The sequence below is a fragment of the Bos mutus genome, chromosome 25 (assembly GCF_027580195.1).
Source record: "Bos mutus isolate GX-2022 chromosome 25, NWIPB_WYAK_1.1, whole genome shotgun sequence".
Taxonomy (NCBI): Eukaryota; Metazoa; Chordata; class Mammalia; order Artiodactyla; family Bovidae; genus Bos; species Bos mutus.
The window spans coordinates 5,085,833-5,106,396 of NC_091641.1; the positions used below are offsets into that span (position 1 = coordinate 5,085,833).

Consider the following 20,564-nt stretch of genomic DNA (forward strand, 5'->3'; position numbering starts at 1 on the left):
CCCCCCAGTGGCTTGAAAGCCACAGTACAGTGAGGGCCTCTCTGCCCGTGGGGAGACCCCCAGGGAGGTGGGGCTGAGCGGGCTTAGGCAGTTCTTGGGTGCTCAGAGCCGCCCCCCGGAGCCAGCGTGAAGGGTGCGGGGCAGCAGGCTGGCTGCCCCCCACCCCCACCCCGTGAGAGGCCCTCCCGCTGGTGCCCCTTGTCCTCAGTGTTTGCTGAGGTCTGCCAGGTAAAGCAGAGGCACGTGTGGCACAGACCTCTCTGGTCTTGCAGAGCCTCGTGTGGGAGTCAGGGCCCGGGCTCTGAGCTGCTCACAGGCCCTCGGGGCTGGCCTCTCGGGGTGCCTCCCAGCGGCAGGGTTACTGCCTGAAGATTCCAGCAGAAGTGTGTTTGGAGGATTGTTGGTCCAGGCGTGTGTCTGGAGTTTCCTTGCTCTGATTTGTGGCTAAATGACCTGGAGCTTGCTGGGCTTCCCGGGTGGCGCAGTGGTGAAGAGTCTGCCTATAGTGCGGGAGATGCGGGTTCGATCCGTGGGTCAGGAAGAACCTCTGGAGGAGGGCGTGGCAACACACTCCAGTGTTCCTGCCTGGAGAATCCCATGGACAGAGGAGGCTGGTGGGCTGCTGGCGAGCGGAGGTCTGTAGGGTCGCAGAGTCAGACGCGACGAGCAGGAGTGTCGTCAGACCTGGGGCGTCCCAGGAGCGCGGGTCTGGATGGAGTCGGGTCCTCCCAGATGGCGGTCTCTCGGCGTGCTGCGGGAGGGTGCGCCACGCAGGTGGCTGGCCTGGGAGTGACCCAGCCCCCGTCAGTGTCACCCCGGGGCCAGCAGAGCAAGATGTCCAGTGTGGGGACGGAAGCCGCCCGCTGTCCCGACGCAGGGCCAGGGAGCAGCTCTCAGACCTGCAGGGCAAGTGCCTCGGGCTGACACCTGCCCGCTCGGTTGCCCTTATGAGAACGGAGTGAGACAGCGCGGCTCAGACAAGGCTCCCAGAGGCATTCTGGACCCACCACGCCTGCCCAGAGCGCAGGGGCTCCACTCCAGGAGTTCCTAGTCTGCTGAGTGCAGCGTAGTGCGCGCTCCCACACAGCCGGCGTCAGGCCCGGGCTCCAGGCTGGTGGCTTTTCAAGGTCAGGGCTTCCGCCGCCAGGGGACCCCATGAGGAGCAGTTCTGTGTGGAAGGGTTGGAGTGGGGAGGGCGGGGGACGCTTTTGGAAGGGCCCTTCGGGATGCTGCGGTCCCCAGGGCTCTGATGGTGATGCAGGGCCCAGTGTGGGCATCTTTGCCGCCTTTTACTGACTGTAAACAGAAAGCTCAGAGGCGCTCACTTGCCAGCCACACACTGGGGACTGGAGGCTGGAATTCAGCCGCTGTCCGTCTGTGGTCACAGCCAGGCTTTGTCCACCGCCGTGTGGCACGGGCCTGGCTGGCCCGTCTCGTCTGAGCTGTTTCATCTGTGTGGGAGCTGGGTTGGCAGATGGTGCCTCTTCCAGACTTCGGTCTCGTTGTTCAGTCGCTAAGTCACGTCTGACTCTTTGTGACCCGCATGGACTGCAGCACGCCAGACTTCTCTGTTCTTCACTGTCTCGGGGAGTTTGCTCAAGCTCTCGTCCTTCCAGCCATCTCAGCTGGTCTTACGGGGCTGCTTAAACTGGCTGTGGAGGCTCCATTTGAGAAGAGTCCCGCTGGTGAGCTTAGCACTGGCCCCCGGGGGAAACCGGAGTCCTCCCTGCCCTCTGCCGTGGTTTCAGCTGTGGTCGTCGGGTGACAGCAGCCTGTTGGAAGTGATACCTTTCTCTTCTTTTTTGTTCTTAAATGTTTTTTCTTAGAAAATATGTCTGTCCTTGTTCAGTAAATTGATGTTTGGAATCGTGGCTTTCTTATGATTCAGACTTAAGGAAGGGGTTGTTCTCAAGGTGGTTGAGAGTAATGTCTTTGATTTAAAATGTGTCTTTTGAGTTGTGTTTTAAATCCTCTAGCGATCAAAGTTTGGGTTCTTCAGAAGCATGTCATCATTTGGCAATCATTACTGAGCTTACCTTCTGTCTTGGGACATTGTCTTATTTTAATCATCAGGAAAATCATGCAGTTTTCTGTATTAAGCGTGTGTTTTTATCATAGAAAAGTTTGAATAGAGACCTCCTGGTGCTCTTTCAATGATCTTTCCCCCCATTAATTTAATTTTCTCCTTTTGTTATGGCTTTCTTTTATATTAGTTTTTTTTTTTTTCCCCGTGTTCCATTTACCTTCCCACATTGTTCCGGGTATTATACTTTTGGGGGGTTATTTTCTTGGTGATGCCCGTGGGAGTTATAGCTTCTGTGTTTTTTAATTGCCTTGGATGAATACTGTTTGATTTCAGTAACGTATAAACCCTTCTCTCCTTTCTGTGCTGTCATCACATACGAATTGTTGCTTTTGTTCAGTCTCTAAGTCCTGTCTGACTCTCTGCAGCCCCATGGACTGCAGCACGCCAGGCTCTTCTGTCCTCCATTAATCCCAGAGTTTGCTCAGATTCATGTCCGTTGAGTTGGTGATGCCATCCAACCGTCTCACCCTCTGCCTCCCCCTCCTCCTTGTGCCTTCAGCTTTTCCCAGCATCGGGGGGTCTTTTCTGTCTTACAGATCACATCTGTATAAGTCGTTCCCCATCAAAACACACTTACAGTTGTGGCTTTCATACAGTTGTCTTTGGAATCATCCAGGAAAAAGAATTGCAAATAAGGAAGTAGGAGTGCTGTCTGCTCTACTTACTGACACGGTTACTGTTTGCCTCACTGGTTCTGGGCCTTCGTTTCCTGTGAGGAATCTTCCCGGTTTCAGGCACTGGGAATGTCTCACTGTGTCCTTTGTTTTTTGCGGGAAAGAAAGGCAATGCCAAAGAATGTTCAAACTACCGCACAATTGCACTCATCTCACACGCTACTAAAGTAATGCTCAAAATTCTCCAAGCCAGGCTTCAGCAATACGTGAACCGTGAACTTCCTGATGTTCAAGCTGATTTTAGAAAAGGCAGAGGAACCAGAGATCAAATTGCCAACATCTGCTGGATCATGGAAAAAGCAAGAGAGTTCCAGAAAAACATCTATTTCTGCTTTATTGACTATGCCAAAGCCTTTGACTGTGTGGATCACAATAAACTGTGGAAAATTCTGAAAGAGATGGGAATACCAGACCACCTGACCTGCTTCTTGAGAAACCTATATTCAGGTCAGGAAGCAACAGTTAGAACTGGACATGGAACAACAGACTTGTTCCTAATAGGAAAAGGAGTACGCCAAGGCTGTATATTGTCACCCTGCTTATTTAACTTATATGCAAAGTACATCATGAGAAACACTGGACTGGAAGAAGCACAAGCTGGAATCAAGATTGCCGGGAGAAATATCAATAACCTCAGGTATGCAGATGACACCACCCTTATGGCAGAAAGTGAAGAGGAACTCAAAAGCCTCTTGATGAAAGTGAAAGAGGAGAGTGAAAAAGTTGGCTTAAAGCTCAACATTCAGAAAACGAAGATCATGGCATCCAGTCCCATCACTTCATGGGAAATAGACGGGGAAACAGTGGAAACAGGGTCAGACTTTATTTTTTGGAGCTCCAAAATCACTGCAGATGGTGACTGCAGCCATGAAATTAAAAGACACTTACTCCTTGGAAGGAAAGTTATGACCAACCTAGATGGCATATTCAAAAGCAGAGACATTCCTTTGCCAACAAAGGTCCGTCTAGTCAAGGCTGTGGTTTTTCCCTTGGTCATGTATGGATGTGAGAGTTGGACTGTGAAGAAGGCTGAGCACCGAAGAATTGATGCTTTTGAACTGTGGTGTTGGAGAAGACTCTTGAGAGTCCCTTGGACTGCAAGGAGGTCCAACCAGTCCATTCCGAAGGAGATCAGCCCTGGGATTTCTTTGGAGGGAATGATGCTGAAGCTGAAACTCCAGTACTTTGGCCACCTCATGCGAAGAGTTGACTCATTGGAAAAGACTCTGATGCTGGGAGGGATTGGGGGCAGGAGGAGAAGGGGACGACAGAGGATGAGATGGCTGGATGGCATCACTGACTCGATGGACGTGAGTCTGAGTGAACTCCGGGAGTTGGTGATGGGCAGGAAGGCCTGGCGTGCTGCATTCATGGGGTCGCAAAGAGTCGGACACGACTAAGTGACTGAACTGAACTGTGCTGGGTGTGGAATTCTTGGCACTTAGACTCTGCTCTCCCACCTGCTTTTGTCCTGTATGATTTCTGGTGAGGCGTCAGCTGCTAATCTTAAAAAGAATCCCTCGTATTTGGCAAGTCACATCTAAGTGTGAATCCCTTTGAATTTATCCAAGTTGGAATTTTTTGAGTTCTTGGATATTTAAATCAAATTGAGCCATTATTTATTCAAGCATCTTTTCTAAACCTTCCTCCTTTTGAGATTCTTGTTACGATTATGTTGGTATGCTTGGTGTTATCCCTTGGGTCTCTGAGGAGCTAATAATTTTTCTACATCCTTTTGTCTTTCTGTCCATCAGACTGGAGAAAATTGCAATTGACATGTCTTTCCAATTGCTGATTCTGCCTTCTTTCCACTCAGATCTGCTGTTGAGCTCCTAGTGAATTTTTTATTTCAGTTATTGAACTTTTCAGCTGCAGAGTTTTTATCTGTTTCTCTTCTATGATATCTGATTTTTAGCATTCTTGTTAGTGCGATGTTGTTCTCATGCTTTTCCTTAGTTCTTTGAACGTATCTAAACTAGCTGGTGGAAGGCCTTCAGGAGCTCCAGCCTCCGCACGTGTCCAGCCTCCGCACGTGTCCCGGAGCAGCTTCTGCCGACGCTGCGTCCCGCCGCCTCTCCCCGCGTTCGGCCCCACTTTCCTGTTTCTCTGCGTGTCTGAGAAGCTGTTGTTGAAACCTTACGCTGTAAATAGCGCAGCGTCTCTGGACACTGGTTCTCCTCCTGAGGTGTGGTTGCTGTTTGTTTGACAGCTTTTCTGAGCTCATTCTGTAGCAGTTCTGGTGGGAGTTTCCTGGGGTTGCCGTAAGAAAGGGCCATGAACCGGGTGGCCTGAGACAGCGGGACTGTCCGGTCTCACGGCTCTGGAGGCTGGAATTTGGAGGTGAGGGTGTTGGCGGGGTCTTCTCCGAACCCCGTTGGGGAGGATCATTCTCTGCCCGTCTGGCTCCCGGGGTGGCCAGCCCGCTGGGGTCCCTGGGACTGCAGCTGCCCTGCCTGTGTCGCCACGTGGCTCCTGGCCGTGTGACCGTGCCTTCGTGTAGCCTCTCCCTCTTACAGGAGCTCCGGTCACACTGGGAAAAGGCCCAGGCTGCTCCACTGTGACCTCATTGTGACTTCACTCATTATTGCGTCAGCAGATGTGCTCCGGATTGTCACAAGCCTTTAGTCACTTTCCAGTGTTCTGAGGAAGCAGATTCTGACGACTTTTACCTTCGTCCTCATTGCTTATGTAGAGGAGAGGGTTTTTGGAGAGCCCGACTCTGCCTTTCTTGCCGATGTCACCTACATTTTATGGGCTCCCCTGGTGGCTCAGATGGTAAAGAACCTGCCTGCAGTGCAGGAGACCTGGGTCCGATTCCTGGGTCAGGAAGATCCCCTGGAGGAGGGAAGGGCTTCCCACTCCCGTATTCTTGCCTGGAGAATCCCACGGACAGAGGAGCTGGTGGGCCACAGTCCATGGGGTCACAGAGGAGTCGGACACGACTGAGAGGCGCGCGCACACGCTCTGCCTTTCTTGCTGACGTCACCCGCCTCCTATACCTAAAGAGCTTGTAGGGCTACTGTTTACTCCCCAGCGGTTTGCTCCTTTAAAGCGTGCAACACAGTGGTCCTTCGTGTGTGTCCCGCCGAGCCGCCGTCAGCACGGTGGGTTTCAGGGCGTTTCCTCAGCCCGGCCCTACAAGAGCAGCACGCGGCTGCTGTGTCTGCAGGTCTGCCTCCTTTGGTGTTTCATGTAGATGGCGTCATCTCACGCGTGGTCTTTCGTGACTGGCTTCATTTCACTCACTGTCTGTCCTGTGTTCACGTCTCATCCGTGTTGCAGCATGAATCCTCTAACGGCAGGATAATACTCCTGTGTGCGTGTGGTGCGCTCAGGCGCCTGGTTGTGTCCGACTCTTTGCGGCCCTGTTATGCTCTGTAGCCCGCCAGGCTCCTCTGTGCGTGTGGATTCTCCAGGCAAGAGTACCGGGGTGGGTTGTTATTTCCTCCTCCTCCGTTGAGTGCATGCGCCACTTCGACTTTCCCATTCAGTTGATGGACATTGGGATTCTTTCTCTTTGGCTCCTATGAACAGTGCCGCTGTGGACACTTGTCTACAGGTCTTCGGGTGGACACACATTTTTGTTTACCCTGAGTGTGTACCTAGGGGTGGGGTTGCAGGGTCACGTAGTAACTCTGTTTCTAACATTCTGAGGAACTGCCAGCCGCTTTTAAAGGCAGCTGCACCATTTACAGACCTAAAGCATGTCAGAGTCAGGCACGACTGAGGCGACTTGGCAGCAGCAGCAGCAGCATGCGTGAGGGGTTTCCACATGCTCACCAACAGTCAGTGTAATCTTTTTAAATTGGAGGTGACATGGGGCATCATCTTACTGTAATGGTTCATGATGCTGAGCCTCTTTTCATGCACTTCCTGGCCATTTGTACATCTTTGGAGAAATGTCTATGCAGACCCTTTGCCAGTTTTTAAATTGGGTTATTTGTGCTTTAACTAAGGTGTAAGAGTTGTTGTTTTGCGTATTCCACATCCAAGGCCTTTATCAGATGTATTATTTGCAGCTATTTTCTCGGATAAAAAGATTCTTCCTATCACCTCTTTAGCTTTATATTTTATTGTTTTCCCGCACATTCTGTGCTCTAGTTGAAGACTTTGCTTTGTTTCAAGGTACTGGTTTTCCCTCCTGGAAACACAGTCAGTATCAGTAAAGAGTCACTCAGCATACGTTCCTTGAGCCCCTGTTGTGTTCCAGACCCCCCGACCCCCTTATGCCCAGATGGCCCTGAGGACAGACCGAGGGAATCCCCGGTCTCCTGGGTCTGCGTCCTGGCTGCGCCTTGGTTCCCAGGGCACTTTTGGGGTGATCGCGGCCTGACCCCATCCCCTGGAGGTTGGGTGTTCATGGGTTGTGCCTGGCAGTGGCGGACACTCACAGCTGTTTGCTGTGTGGACGAGTTAATGAGCTCAGGGGCCCTGCCTTGTTCCTCACTGTGTTCCCTCGGGCTGGTGCTTAAGAAATGCTTGTCGGCTCCTTGAGGATTCTTGTGGTCCCCAAGGAGACCTGTAAACACAGTTTTAAGGCCGTCAGAGTGCTTTTCCTTGGAGAGGGGCTGGGCTCCTGAGATGACTTGGGAAAACGGGTGCCTTCTACAGCTGTGGTCTCCACGTGCTTCTAACCGTTCCGGCACTGGGGATTCATTGTTGGGGACAGCCTCCCGTATACACACTTCATGTACACGCACTCACGTATACACAGTCATGTGTGCATGTGCACATACTTACTCATACATACACGTATACACACAAGCATATACACACACACACTCCTGTGTTCACATGTGCACATACATGCAGGGACGCACACATAGCCACACATGCAGTGCACTTTTACTCACACACACACTTTACACACACGTGTACACACTCCTATATTCACGTGTGTGTATCCATGCACTCATGCACACAGTCGTACATGCACGTGCACACATGTACGTGTATACTTATAAACGCACACCCGTTGTATTCACACGTATACACACATACACTCTTGCACACAGCCATACACATATGTGCACGTGTTCATGTATGTTCAAACACCTGTATACACACATACCCCCCTGCGTATGCACACACTCCTCGTATGCGTATGTGCACCACATGCACTCATGTACACCACTCATGCACATATACCCACTCGTGTACATACACACACTCAGACACCCACATGCACTGCGTGTATTGTGCACGCTCACACATGCATCTGTACACGAGTGTTTTGCTAAGTCGTGTGTGTGTGCTGTCTGTTACATGCGTTATGCTGCCGCTGCTGTGTAGTCTCAGTCGTGTCTGGCTCTGCAATCCCATGGTCTGTAGCCCACCAGGCTCTGTCCACGGGATTCTCCAGGCAAGCATACTGGGCTGGGTATTCCTCCTCTAGGAGATCTTCCTGAGCCAGGGATCGAACCTGCGTCCCCTGCGTTGCAGGCAGATTGTTTACTCCTGAGCCACCAGGGAAGCCCCCATGTGCGTTACAGTGTAATACAAAGAGGAAGAGAGAAAACACACGTGAGTTGCCAACACTGCCTTCCTGTCCCAGGGGATTATTGCGGCCCTGGAATCGGCCCTTCGTGGAGCCCCCTGCCTTAGAGCACACGGTCTTGAGCCTTGGCGTGGAGTTCTGAGGCCCGTGGGGTTCCTGCGTACACATCAAGCCCTTGTTCTCTTTCTTAATGTTTAAGGTCAATTCAAGGCCGCTGTATTTTGAATCCTAAAATGCTGAATGATTTCACAGATGGAAATAAGCTATTCGTTAATTCTGTATGAGAATGTAAACCAGCGGCTTGCGCTGAACAAGCCAGTCCTATGGAGTGGTACAGCCACACTGCAGAAGATTGAGAAGACGGAGAAGCACGTTTGCTCTGTTATTTACAGCAGTGTTTCTTGGAAAAAGACCTTCCCCCGAGGGAGACCTTAACCTTTACTCTTTTTTAACTGAAAAGAATGTTTTTCTCTAAAGTTCTAAACTCTTTGTACTAAAAATCAGACTGACCTTTTAACAGGGTTTCCTTGTTTGCTTGTTGGCAGCTTGTTAGACGTAAGGCCTCTGATTTGTCTTTGCCTGTCCTGTGAACGACACATGGGCGACTCCTCGTGTCTAAGGAAGGCGGGGTGTTAGGGCTCAGTGCTTCGGTTTGTGTGAGCGGGAGCCCAACTCAGCAGGCACCTGGCTCAAGCAGCCGTGCCGGTTTTTACACATCAGGGCGACTGGGCTGGCAAGAAGGCAGCGCGCACTGACTGTGGACGTGCCCGCTCATGGAGAAGTAGGCCTGTTTCTTTTCTTTTAACCCTTTACTTGACCCCGGAGGAAAGGAAAAATCTTTTTTGCGTGTAACTTGGAAGCATGCCTTTTCCTCTGCCCAGGTGGAAACTAGACCTGCCCTGTCCTGGATGTGGGGGTGTACGTGCTGATTCACAGCCTGCAGCTTTATGAGGGGAGGACGGGCCCCGAGTGGACGCCCGGCCCGAACGAATGAGCCTGACCTGGGCTGGGACTGGGCTTGGCCGGGTGACGTGGCTGGAGTCCACGTGCTGAGCCAGCAGGTGGGGGTGGCGGGTGGCCTCCGGGCTGAGCTGCGGTGCTCACCTTCTCTCTGTAGACTCGCCAGTGCCCCCGGTCAGCGAGCCCAGGGCCCCGGACGCCGGTCAGATGCAGGTGCCGCCGGGGAACCCGCTGCTGCTGTCGCTGACTCTGCAGGAGCTGCTGGCCAGGGATGCCGTGCAGGTGGAGCTCGTCCCCGAGAAGAAAGGCCTGTTCCTGAAGCACGTGGAGTATGAGGTGTCCAGCCAGGTACCTGCGGGCCTGGGGGAGGGAGCGGGGGGAAGTGCAGGGAGGACCCCCAGCGCGTGCCCCTGCGTCCTGCTCTGGCTCGCTGCTCCCCCGCCCCAGGCGCCCGCCCGCCCTCACCATCCCCGGGCCCTGGGATCCTGCCTCTCAGGACGCTTAGCTGTCTCTGGAGCCCAGATGAGCTGGCCCTGGGCAGTCCTGCGGTGCTGGGCAGTCCCTGGGGAGAAGAGTGTGGACCCCGCGCCGCAGATCAAGTGCGCGGGCGGGACTGGAGTGAGGGGCTCATCCCTAGAGGGTGCTGCGTCCCCGTCAGTGGCGCCCCAAGGTCAGAGCGAGTCGGGTGCCAGGCACCTGGCCCCATGGCCGTGCGCGGGCTGCCCACTGGCGCAAGCAGCGTTGGTCTTTCATCTTTTGCCTGTCCTCAGTTCAGTTAGACGTGTTTTGATAGGAGCTTTTATTCTTTATCCTGGGGATTAAGTCATTGGTGAACTAAGAGCACGTGTGTGTGTGTGTGTGTTTGTGTGTGTGTGTGTGGTGGGGGGAGCAGGGGGGATCTCGTAGGGTCAGAGTGGCCCCCTCAGCACTGAGAGCCAGCCGGGTTACAGACTCGGGTCGCAGCCCTGGAGGGCTCAGGCCGAGGGAGCGTCACGATCGTCGTCCAGGCAGAAAGGCACGTGTGCGTGTGGGAGCAAGTTCCCCGTGGCGGACGGCTGTTCCGTGGAAGTTAAGGATCGCAGCATTTTTGCCTCACTGTGTTTTGAAGCCACGATGAGGGGAGCCTGGAACTAAACTTTGCTCTGACACTGGTCAGCGCCGCTCGCTGCTGAGGGAGGCAGCTGAGGTCAGTGAGGGAAGGAGGCCCTCCCTTGTTTAGAGGGCAGCGTTGCTGGCGGGCACCACCGCCCCCTGGCATCTGCGGCTGCAGTGGGGGTGGAGGCCTCGGTGCCTCCCCTGGGGCCGCGTCAGCCGTGGGCCGGGCTCCCGCGTGTGTGACATGCCGCCCTACTAGGACAGCGGCCTTGTCTTCGGCCTTGTTAAACGACCCGTCCCTTAAGTCAGTCGATGGCCTTGTAGTGAGCGTTTTCAGCAGGAGGCCAATCTGTCCCGGTTACCTCCTGAAATGTGGGCAAAGGCATGAGCCTGCTAAGGTTGGGACCTCGGGGCAGGAGGTGGGGGGACTCACCAGGCTGTGCCCGCTGCTTGCACACTTGCTGGAGTCAGAGTCAGTGCAGAGGTGGCATGGGGCCCAGCGGAGGCGGGACGGGGCCCGGTGGAGGCGGGCTCGCAGGCGCGTGGCTGTGCTGTGTATCTTACAGCCTATGGGCTGTCATTCTCGGTCAGTAAGTTGTGTCCAGCTCTTTGCGACCCCGTGGACTGTGGCACGCCAGGCTTCCTTGCCCTTCACTGCCTCCTGGAGGTCACTCAAACTCACGTCCATTGAGTCGGTGATGCCATGCAGCCATCTCATCCTCTGTTGCCCCCTTCTCCTCCCACCTTCAGTCTTTCCCAGCATCAAGGTCTTTTCTAGTCAGTTGGCTCTTCTCATCAGGTGAGCCAAGTATTGGAGCTTCAGCTTCAGCATCAGTTCTTCCGATGAATATTCAGGGTTGATTTCTTTTAGGATTGATGGATTTGATCTCCTTGCAGTTCAAGGGGACTCTCAAAGTCTTCTCCAGCAACACAGTTAAAAAAACATCAGTTCTTCAGCGTTCAGCCTTCATTATGGTCCAACTCTCACATCCATACATGACTGCTGGAAAAACCATAGCTTTGACTATACTGACTTTTGTTGGTAAAGTGATGTCTTTGCTTTTTAATATGCTGTCTACGTTGGTCATAGTTTTCCAAGGAGCAAGTGTCTTTAATTTCATGGCTGCAGTCACCATCTGCAGTGATTTTGGAGCCCAAGAAAATAAAATCCATCACCGCTTCACTTTTCCCCTTCTGTTAAGGGTTCCAAAAGTTAAATGTGTTTTTAGGTTCACAGCAGGACTGAGGGGGCAGGGAACAGATTGCCTGTGTTCCCCACCCCCAGTCAGCACCCCCGGCAGATGGAGCGTTGTTACAGCTGGTGAGCCTGCGTGGATGCGTCCTTGTCGCCGCGTCCCCGGCCCCCCGAGAGTCACTCTCGCCGACGTGTGTCCTCAGGGTGTGGTCCGCTGCTGTTGCTTCTCTGCCCCGAAAGCCCCCCATGTCGTCCCTCCACGCTCCACCCGCCCCCCGCCCCGACCCCGGGCACCACTGGTCTCTCTCTGGCTCCACAGCTTTGTCTTCTCCCGAGCATCCTCTTGTTGGCCTCACACGGCCTGTCACCGTCTCCGACTTCCTCCACTCTCGGTGATGGTAATCCGTGATTACAGGGACGTGTTGGGTGCCTGGGTCTCGTGTGAGCGCTTGCGTTTGGCCCCACAGGGTTACTCTGGTCGGGGTGCTTGTCCTGTGGGGCCGGCAGGATTTTCCCGGGCGGGCTCCTGGTGGACTCTGCTGGCGGTTTCGTCTGAGCTGCGAGCCCCCGTGTCTCGGTCTTGTACTCAGGGTTCGAGCTGCTTTCAGCAGTCGGTCTCCTTCAGGAGGCTGCTTGTGTCAGTGCTGCGGGAGAGCGTGTGCTGAAGCCAGGCCTTGAACACCGTCCTCACGTGACACCCACGCGTGGGAGATGCTGCCGTGGGCTTGAAAACTCCTGTAAAGAGGCTTGCATCTGACAGAAGATCCAGAGCAATAGGTTAATTAAGTGCACAGTTAGAGCTGTGCAGCGTTTAAAGGTTCTATCTCCGTCCATCAAGGACGTGTGGGATCCCCCCTTAGGAAAAGGCCTGATGAGAGAACATAGGGAATTTTATCATGCTGTTTCCCTGTGTCCTGTTTAGTGGCGGGAAGAGCAGGTCAGGGGAAGTGGTGAAGGTGGGGGTGTCTGACGAAAACTCTGAGCTCTGCGCCCTCTTCCCGCAGCGCTTCAAGTCCTGCGTGTACCGCCGCTACAACGACTTCGTGGTCTTCCACGAGACGCTGCTGCACAAGTTCCCGTACCGCATGGTGCCTGCCCTGCCGCCCAAGAGGATGCTGGGAGGTAACTGCTGGGTGTGCCGGGGCCCGGGGGTCGCGGGGCGTGCGGGGACCTTGAAGGCTGGGCCCTGTGCCAAGCCTTTGTGACCGTGTGGCCTTCGCAGGGCCATCCTGACCCAGGTTTCCTCCAGTGATTTAGAATTTGAATCCTTTGTTCGGCCATGCCGCATGGCATGTGGGATCTTAGCTCTCTGACCAGGGATCGAACCGGTGCCCCTGAAGTGGAAACTCGGGGTCTTAACCACTGGATCGCCAGCAAGTTCCCCCAAGTGATACTTAAAATATGGTTTTCATGGAGGAGGAAATGGCAACCCACTCCAGTATTCTTGCCTGGAAAGTTGCATGGACAGAGGAGCCTGGTGGGCTACAGTTCATGGGGTCACAGAGAGTCAGACGTGACTGAGCACGCGTGCACACAATATGTAATATATAATTTATACTGCTGTGTAAAGCAAAGATCTTTCTCAAAATATTATAACTTAAAAAAAAAGACATCGTTTCCATTTGTGGTCGGATTGAAACACCCTCAGTGCGTCATTGCACGCTTTCACTTTTTTCCCTCCCTCAAAGCGAAAACACTCAACGCTAGTGGGGGAGTTTGTGCTTGTGAGAGAGCAGGAAGTGATGTGGACGGGAGAACCAGGTTGAATGAGCGTGAGTTTAGCAGAACCCGCTCTCTCATAGAAACAGCGGAAAGGGGTCGCAGTGGCGTCTGCAAGCCCTGAGGTGAGGGGTCAGACGCTGCTGGCTGAGGCCGCTGGGCTCTGGTTCTCCTCACAGCTAACCTGGCCCAAGTGTGTGCCTGGGGGCAGGGCGTGGGGTCGGGGGTGCCCGCCTTCTCCCACAGCCCGTGGTCTGTGGCCGGTGCCCCCGGCTGGAAGTGAGGCTGGGGGGCCGTCTGTGTGGGAGGCGCTGGGCCCTGAGCGCCAGCCTAGGGGGCTGTGCCCGGGCCCACGGTCACCAGTGTCCTTCCGCCAGCCGACAGGGAGTTCATCGAGGCCCGGAGGCGGGCGCTGAAGCGCTTCATCAACTTGGTGGCCCGGCACCCGCCCTTCTCTGAGGACACGATCCTCAAGCTGTTCCTGTCCTTCAGCGGCCCCGTGAGTACCCTGGGGGACCTGGGGGGAACCTGGAGTGCCCTGGCTCTCGTTGTTACGTGGTTTCATTTCGTTCTCTCTGCTTACTCCCCTGGTTTGGCCCCGATGCGTTCTGTTTCCACGAGACAGCCACGAGCAGGGCTGTCTCCCTGGGTCGCGTGGGAGGTGTCGGGTCGCGCCTGTGGGCGGGCCGGGGTGGAGCTGTGGCTTCTCGGCAGGCCCGGGAGGTTTGAAGCTGCTCCGCGGGAGGGGGCTCCGCGGCTGGGGGTTGGCCGGCGGGCCAGCGGCCCCCAATGTGGATGTGTGCGCACTTAGGAAAGGCCAGGGTGGACTCTGTGCTGTCCGCAGAGCTTCGGCTGGACATGTGTCCCGGGCGGCGTGGGCTCTGCGAGCCCGTGACTCTGGGGAGGTGTCAGGGCGGCCGCGTCCCCCTCAAGCTGCCATTGGCCGATCCGGTCCAGCAGGAAGCCGGGCCACAGCCCTGCTCCCAGTGGAGGAGGCGCTGCCTTGGCGGCCCCGCGTGCCAGGCCCAAGTCCTTCTCTGGCACTGGGGGTTCCCTGTGGACCCTCTCCTCATGGGCATGGGTGGAGGGGGCCCCGGGGGGACTTCCTGCGCTGGAGTGGACGGCACGGCCGCAGGCCCAGAGCCGTGGAGGTGGATTCCCCACGCGCCTGACCTCCTGTCTTAGCACACACTCCCCAGAGGCCAGAGGGGCCATTGACCCTAGAGATCCTGCGGCCTCCCCTCTGGGGTGCTTGTCCGTCGGTCCCTTTTGTGGGACCCGTTCCAGACGTTCAGGGCATGCTTGCTGTGATCTCCTGCCCCTGAGTGGGGAGGGTGGGTCTTTTGAACCCTGGGGCTGGACCGGCTTCTGTGGAACAGGTATCTTGATTGCAGACGAGGAAAGTGCTGGGAGGTGGGAGCCATGTGGCTCAGGGGAGCCGGGGAGGTCAGGGGACCCCTCGCCCCTCCACAGACAGGGTGTCCCCCGGACCTCCCTGGCGCCGTGTGCCGCTTCGCTGAAGGAGAGCACTGGGGCAGACGCTCTGCTCTGTCTTCCAGTGACTCGGATGGTCTCCTGCCCACCTCTCTGCGGCCGGCTGAGGGTCAAGGGTTTCTCTCTCCCCCCTTGCAGGACGTGCAGAACAAGTTGAAGGAATCTGCTCAGTGTCTGGGAGACGAGTTCATGAACTGCAGGCTGGCGGCTCGGGCCAAGGTACTCACCTGATTCTGATGCTCTTCCCCCAGCGCAGCAGCAGGGCTCACAGTTGGTTTTTCTCTGAGCGCCAGACTGTTCTGGGATGTGTCGCGTGTTTTCCTCACTTAACGCTTGTTCCAGTTGATCTGAAGCACAGCGGGTGCCAGGCCCATTTTACAGACGAGGAAATGGAGGCTGCTGCTGGCCAAGGTCCCAGTGTCTTGGCAGCTGAGCCTGTGTGTGACTCGGCCCCCTCTGACCGCAGCGCCCGGCTGCAGGCACTCACGGCGTGTCCCCAGGCATTCCGTGACTCAGGTGGACGTGCACTTGGTCGTCTGCTCTTTGGAAATAAGGCAACTGATGGTTGCACTGGCTTATTTTCAAGTTTAGTTCATCTGATCCTTTTCTCAAAAGGATGAAAGTAGCTATTTGGTAGCTTTTTCGGTGATTGTTTCTTAAGCTACTTCTGCAGACGTTATTCCCTGAACTCTTTGTTTTCCAAGTGCTGTGTAGTTAATGTTAGTTAGTGTTAATGGGTAGTTAATATTAAAGTGGGTGAGAAATCAGTCTTGGGGAACAAATGAGGAAACCCAGAGGCATGCCTGGTGCGTAGTCAGGAAGCGCACTCATGTCGGGCTTGAGGACTGTTCTGTGGACAGGAGGGGAGGTCCAGGTAGGTTCCTGGGCTGGCTGCTAGGTCACCTGGGTCTGGGGTCTGGGCTTGGTCGCCTGCTCGGTGGACGGAGCTGCTGCTTCTCCTGTCAGTCATCTCCTGGATGGCTGTCCCGTCTGGTGACGACCGTCCCTGCCTCCCGCCCCGTCAGGACTTCCTCCCGGCCGACATCCAGACCCAGTTCGCCATGAGCCGCGAGCTCATTCGAAACATCTACAACAGCTTTCACAAGCTCCGCGATCGGGCCGAGCGGATGGTGTCACGGGCCATCGACAACGCCGCCGACCTTCTCATATTCGGGAAGGAGCTGAGGCAGGTGACCCTGGTTGGCTCCGCGGGGTTGCTTTTGTGGGGAGGGGCCTTAGACTTAGGTGGCAGGCTTGGAGGAGCAAGCCCGTTTACTGTGATGACCCTCATTCTGACCCGTGCACCCCAAAGACGGAAGGAAAGGGCTGCGGAGACGGGGCATCATACTCAGAAGAAAGGAAAAGGCTGGAGAGTGTGGGCAGAGTGTCGGGTCCTGAGCGTAGGCTCCCTCTCCTCTGCCCCACTCCGTTGTCCGGATCAGACCTGAGAAGAGGTTCGTCTGGTCTGGGAGAGGCCGCCGGGGGCTGGTCATGCTCCCACTGCCCTGGAGGAGTGGCCTGGCCTCCAGCCAGTGCTGCCCCCGCACCTCTCCCCAGAACCCGCGAACCTCCAGCCTGGGTCTCACCTATGTGGTTCAGATCCCACTGGGCAGAGGTCCCACCTTTTTCACAGATGCCCTGGGCGCCTGCTCTTTGAGCAGTGGGGGTCTTGGTTAGGAGATGCACAGGGCGCCCCGGTGGGGGCATGGTGTTGGGAAGTGGGGTGTCGGGTTGGCTGCTCGCCCAGCTTCCGGGCCTGTGTGTCTCTTCCCCTGAGTGTTTCCTCTTCCCTCAGTGCTCTAGGGTCTGACACGACCCCACTCCCCTCCTGGGCCTCGCTGAACAGTAGCACATGGGGGTCCCTCAAACAGGCGCTGAAAGGCCTGTCCGTGGAGTTCGCGCTGCTGGCTGACAAGGCCGCACAGCAGGTGAGTGGATGTGCCCCCCGAGGCGCCTGTTCCCAGGGACATCCTGTGCCGTGGTGCACGGGGTGTCTCCTCCTGAGGGGGACATCAGGGCTCTGAGTCCCGTGTGAGGGCACTGTGGCTGTCCGGGTGGCTCTGCACGTCCCCATCTGTTCCGGGTGGCTCCTGAGAGAGGTTCACGCCCTTGAGGGCTGCTGTTCTGGGGACACACTGGGTCCTGGCCCCGGAGAGCTGGCTTTGCCGAGACTGTGAGGGGCTGCCCTGACCTTGAAGCTGTAACCTTGCACTTGCCAGGGCACCCAGAGTGCACAGGCAGCTCCTGTGTTGCTGTCCTGGCAGGTGGCATTTGGCCACTTGGTAACTCATCAGAGAACCGGGCTCCCAGCACCCCAGAGGCCCTACCCAGGTCTCACCCTGGACGCCAGTTAACTTCAGGAAGCGCTTCTGTCCTGCGGGCAGTGTTTCTTGCATAACAGAACTCTGCAGAGAATCGTGTCGCTGGGGATTCATTTGCAGTCAGAGGGAAAAGAGAGGTGCATCTGGGTGCTCTTAGGCTGTAAAACTGTTACATGAGTTTCGGGGTGAGAGTGTGCTTCCTGGCTCTTGGGAAAATGGGCTTTAGGCCGCTGGTGGGTGGTTTAAATGCACTGAAACGCTGTCCGTGTGGAGGCCTTGCTGCCCGGCAGCAGCCCGAAGCTCCCTAGTAGTGAGTCAGCGACGGGCAGATCCGGGGCTTTTCTAGCTCCAGGTGGGCGCTCAGCAGCCCGCACGGCTCTGAGTGTTGGAGCCGGAATCTAACTGTGTTCCTGGTGTGGAAAGTCCTGGGTTTTCTTTCTCCGCGGTCGCCCTGCCCATGGGTTCCCTTCAGAAGCTGAGTGCTGGGCGATGTCCGCGTCTCCTGGAGTTGGCGCTGGGCTGGCCCATCTCTGGGTGTGAGGGGGAACCGAGAACGTGGCGTCAGAGGGCTGGCTGGGTGTAGACGGGGCACGCTCCCGCGGCCTGCTCTGCGCCGGCCCGAGTCTCAGCAGGGACCTCACCCAGCACTGGTGGTCCCCAGGTCTTCCTCTCCACGATAAGAAATGAGAGGGCTGGACCAGCTTCTACCCTCTACTGAGAGCTCAGTCAGTATGAACGAAGCTGGGGCCCAGGCCCTGGCCCACAGCCCCTCTCGGACAGGTTTCCGGGGGGCACACGGAGCAGGCGGGAGCACTGACCCCGACGTTGCCGGGGTCTCTGATCCAGAAGTGGATGCGGCTTCTGCCCTGAGGGGCGGGGCGTGTGGCCTCCGGTGGGGCGAGGTTTGTAGTTTGCCTCTGAGGCTCTCGGATCCCTCTCACATGCCGTCACGTCTGCAGGCATCCTGAGCGCTCCTCAGTGCCTTCGGTGGTTTCTGTGTTGGGGTAAAATTAACGTAGCTTTAACCGAACCCAAGTGGACAGGTGGCCCGTCAGGACTGTCACCTTCTGGGCCAGGGATCCATTTCCCGCTTGCTGTGCAAGTGGAGACCTTGGAGGGCTCGTTCTCGATTCCGTTTTCATATGTCCCGGTTTTATTCTCCCCAGACCAGCTGGGAGACCTGATAACTGTGTCCCAGCCAGACAGGTGAGACTCAAGGTGAGATTTCTTCCGCAGTGACAGCTTTTTTTAAAGGCACATGTGCTGGTGGTTTACGGTTTTGCAAAGCATCGGGACCAGAGCCGGGACTTGGCAGTGAATGCTGTGTGTAGGAGCCACCTCCGCCACACACCCGGGAGGAGCCTCCCTTCTCCCGTGCCCCTGCCGGTCAGGAGCGCGGGGTGCCCGTGTGGCCAGGCTGTGTGCTCGGGCAGTGTTGGCCCACCTGACCCGTGTTTTCCAGGGCAAACAGGAGGAGAACGACGTGGTGGAGAAGCTGAACCTCTTCCTGGACTTGTTGCAGTCCTACAAAGTGAGTCTCGCGGCTGCTTGCTCGGGTACAGAGCCTTGAAAACATGCTGTGACCTTTCAGGGGCGTGGCTGGGGGGGATGGGACAAGAGCCTGAGGCCAGGGCTGTGGAGGGTGGACGGGCCTCCTGCAGGCTCCCTGGAGGGTGTGGCCCCGGCAGGCTAACCCGATGTGTGTGAGTGTGACTGTCGTCTCCATAAACACGCGAGGGTCTGCCGCAGCGCAGAGGGATGCCAGCTCTTTTAGCTGGTGGAGGTTGCAGGAAGTCACATCTCAGCTTGGGGCTGGGGCGGCTTGCTGACCTTCGGTGGCAGGGTAACTCCCTGTGAAGCCTTGGTGCTGAGCTCAGGGAGCTGCCCCGGCCTTGGTGGGGAAGGTTCTAGAAGGGAATCCTGGGGTGGCCGCTGAGTGGCCTCTGCAGCTGCAGCCTGTGATTCTGCGGCTCCTGTTCCCACAAGGCCTCTGACTAGGTTATCCTGGGGCCCCGGGGAGATGCCAGGGCGTCTTCCTTCGGGAGCCTGTCTGGTCTTGCTGCTGGAGGCACGCCGGCTCTCTGGGGAAGGTCAGTTCACGGTGTGTGGTCCGGAGCTGGCCAGGCACTCACGTGTCCCCGCGGGGCCCTGGTGGTGCTGATTTGCACCGTGAGCCCCTCGCCGCTCCAGCCGTTCCTCCCGCAACCACTGAGTGTGCAGAGCGGGGTGCGGGTTGGCTGTCCAAGAGGAGAGGCCCCCGCTGGAGCCGTGCCCGCCCCCCGCCCCCAGGACCTGTGCGAGCGGCATGAGAAGGGCGTGCTGCACAAGCACCAGCGGGCGCTGCACAAGTACAGCCTGATGAAGCGGCAGATGGTGAGCGCCGCCGTGCAGAGCCGAGAGCCCGAGTCCGTGGAGCAGCTGGAGTCCCGTATCGTGGAGGTGCGTCTCCAAGGCGTGGGGGTGGGCTGGCGGGGGCCGCTGCACCCTGCTGGCCGGGCCTGCCATCCTCCCCGCCGTCCCGTGGGGGCTCCGTGAGCTGCTGGGACCCTGGCGCCCGTGCACCAATGACAGGGGCGCTGTGACCCGGAGGCAGGGCTCGGGCCGGCCAGGATGGGGGCCCTCTCCCGGGCGTGCCGGGCCAGGCGCCAGGCGGCTCTCTGCTCTGCAGCAGGAGAACGTGATCCAGACCATGGAGCTCCGCAGTCACTTCTCGCTGTACTGCCTGCACCAGGAGACACAGCTGGTGCACGTGTACCTGCCGCTCACCTCCCACATCCTCGGGGCCTTCGTCAACTCCCAGATCCAAGGGCACAAGGAGGTGGGTCCCCCACAGCCGCCCGTCCGGGCCGGTGGGCGCCCGCCTTCCTGAAGCGGCAGCCCAGCTGACCTTGACGAGTGACCTGGGCGGGCGGGCGGGCAGGGCACCGGGACTTGACACCGCTCTTGCCGGACTCTCCGGTCTCCTGGTAGCCGGGGAGACCTGTGAGGCTGTCCTCGAAGTTGCAGGGACGGGGCACAGGGCTGGGCACGCGGGGCGCAGGGGAAGGGGTCCCTGGCCTCAGGAGGAGCTCCAGGGAAGGTCAGAGGCGGAGGGCACAGAAGCTGGGATGAGAGCAGAGGTGGAGTGTCGCTCTGAGGGGTGGGATGGGCTCCGCCAGCTTCCTGTGGAGGGTCTGCTGGGCCGGGGGTGGGGTGGGGGGGTGGGCGCGCCGTGCCACGAGGGGGCCCTGCAGCCTGAGGCAGCCTGGCTGCGCGGTCTGAAGCGGGTTCTTGGCTTTCTCAGCACCGCGGTGCTCACAGTGGTCGGAGGCCGAAGTCCCTTTCCACCCGTCCCGGTTGTCAGCTCTTGGCTCCAGACAGGCTCACAGCAGTGGTCCCCGTGTTCTGTGACCAGCGCGGAGCTTCCTTTGCCCGTTTCCCATAGTTCCCATAGAACTCCCTGGAGTTCGCTGAGGTGCCCAGGGCACCCTCAGGCACAGTTTGGGAACTGCATGTGCGGCTGAGGCAGCAGCAGGGTGCTTGG

General features: G+C 57.1%; 1 protein-coding gene across 2 annotated transcripts in view; it reads left to right on the plus strand.

The window, feature by feature from the left end:
• The window catches only part of SNX8 (sorting nexin 8), a 40,543-nt gene that overhangs the window by 17,084 nt on the left and 2,895 nt on the right, over nucleotides 1-20,564 (plus strand). For both annotated transcript variants that reach the window (XM_005887317.2, XM_070362810.1), the window contains exons 2-10: nucleotides 9,375-9,565; nucleotides 12,512-12,629; nucleotides 13,604-13,725; nucleotides 14,859-14,939; nucleotides 15,746-15,906; nucleotides 16,516-16,648; nucleotides 18,504-18,572; nucleotides 19,331-19,480; nucleotides 19,710-19,859. In XM_005887317.2, coding sequence (XP_005887379.2) covers nucleotides 9,375-9,565; nucleotides 12,512-12,629; nucleotides 13,604-13,725; nucleotides 14,859-14,939; nucleotides 15,746-15,906; nucleotides 16,516-16,648; nucleotides 18,504-18,572; nucleotides 19,331-19,480; nucleotides 19,710-19,859 — 1,175 coding nt within the window. The remainder of the gene's footprint in view (nucleotides 1-9,374; nucleotides 9,566-12,511; nucleotides 12,630-13,603; nucleotides 13,726-14,858; nucleotides 14,940-15,745; nucleotides 15,907-16,515; nucleotides 16,649-18,503; nucleotides 18,573-19,330; nucleotides 19,481-19,709; nucleotides 19,860-20,564) is intronic.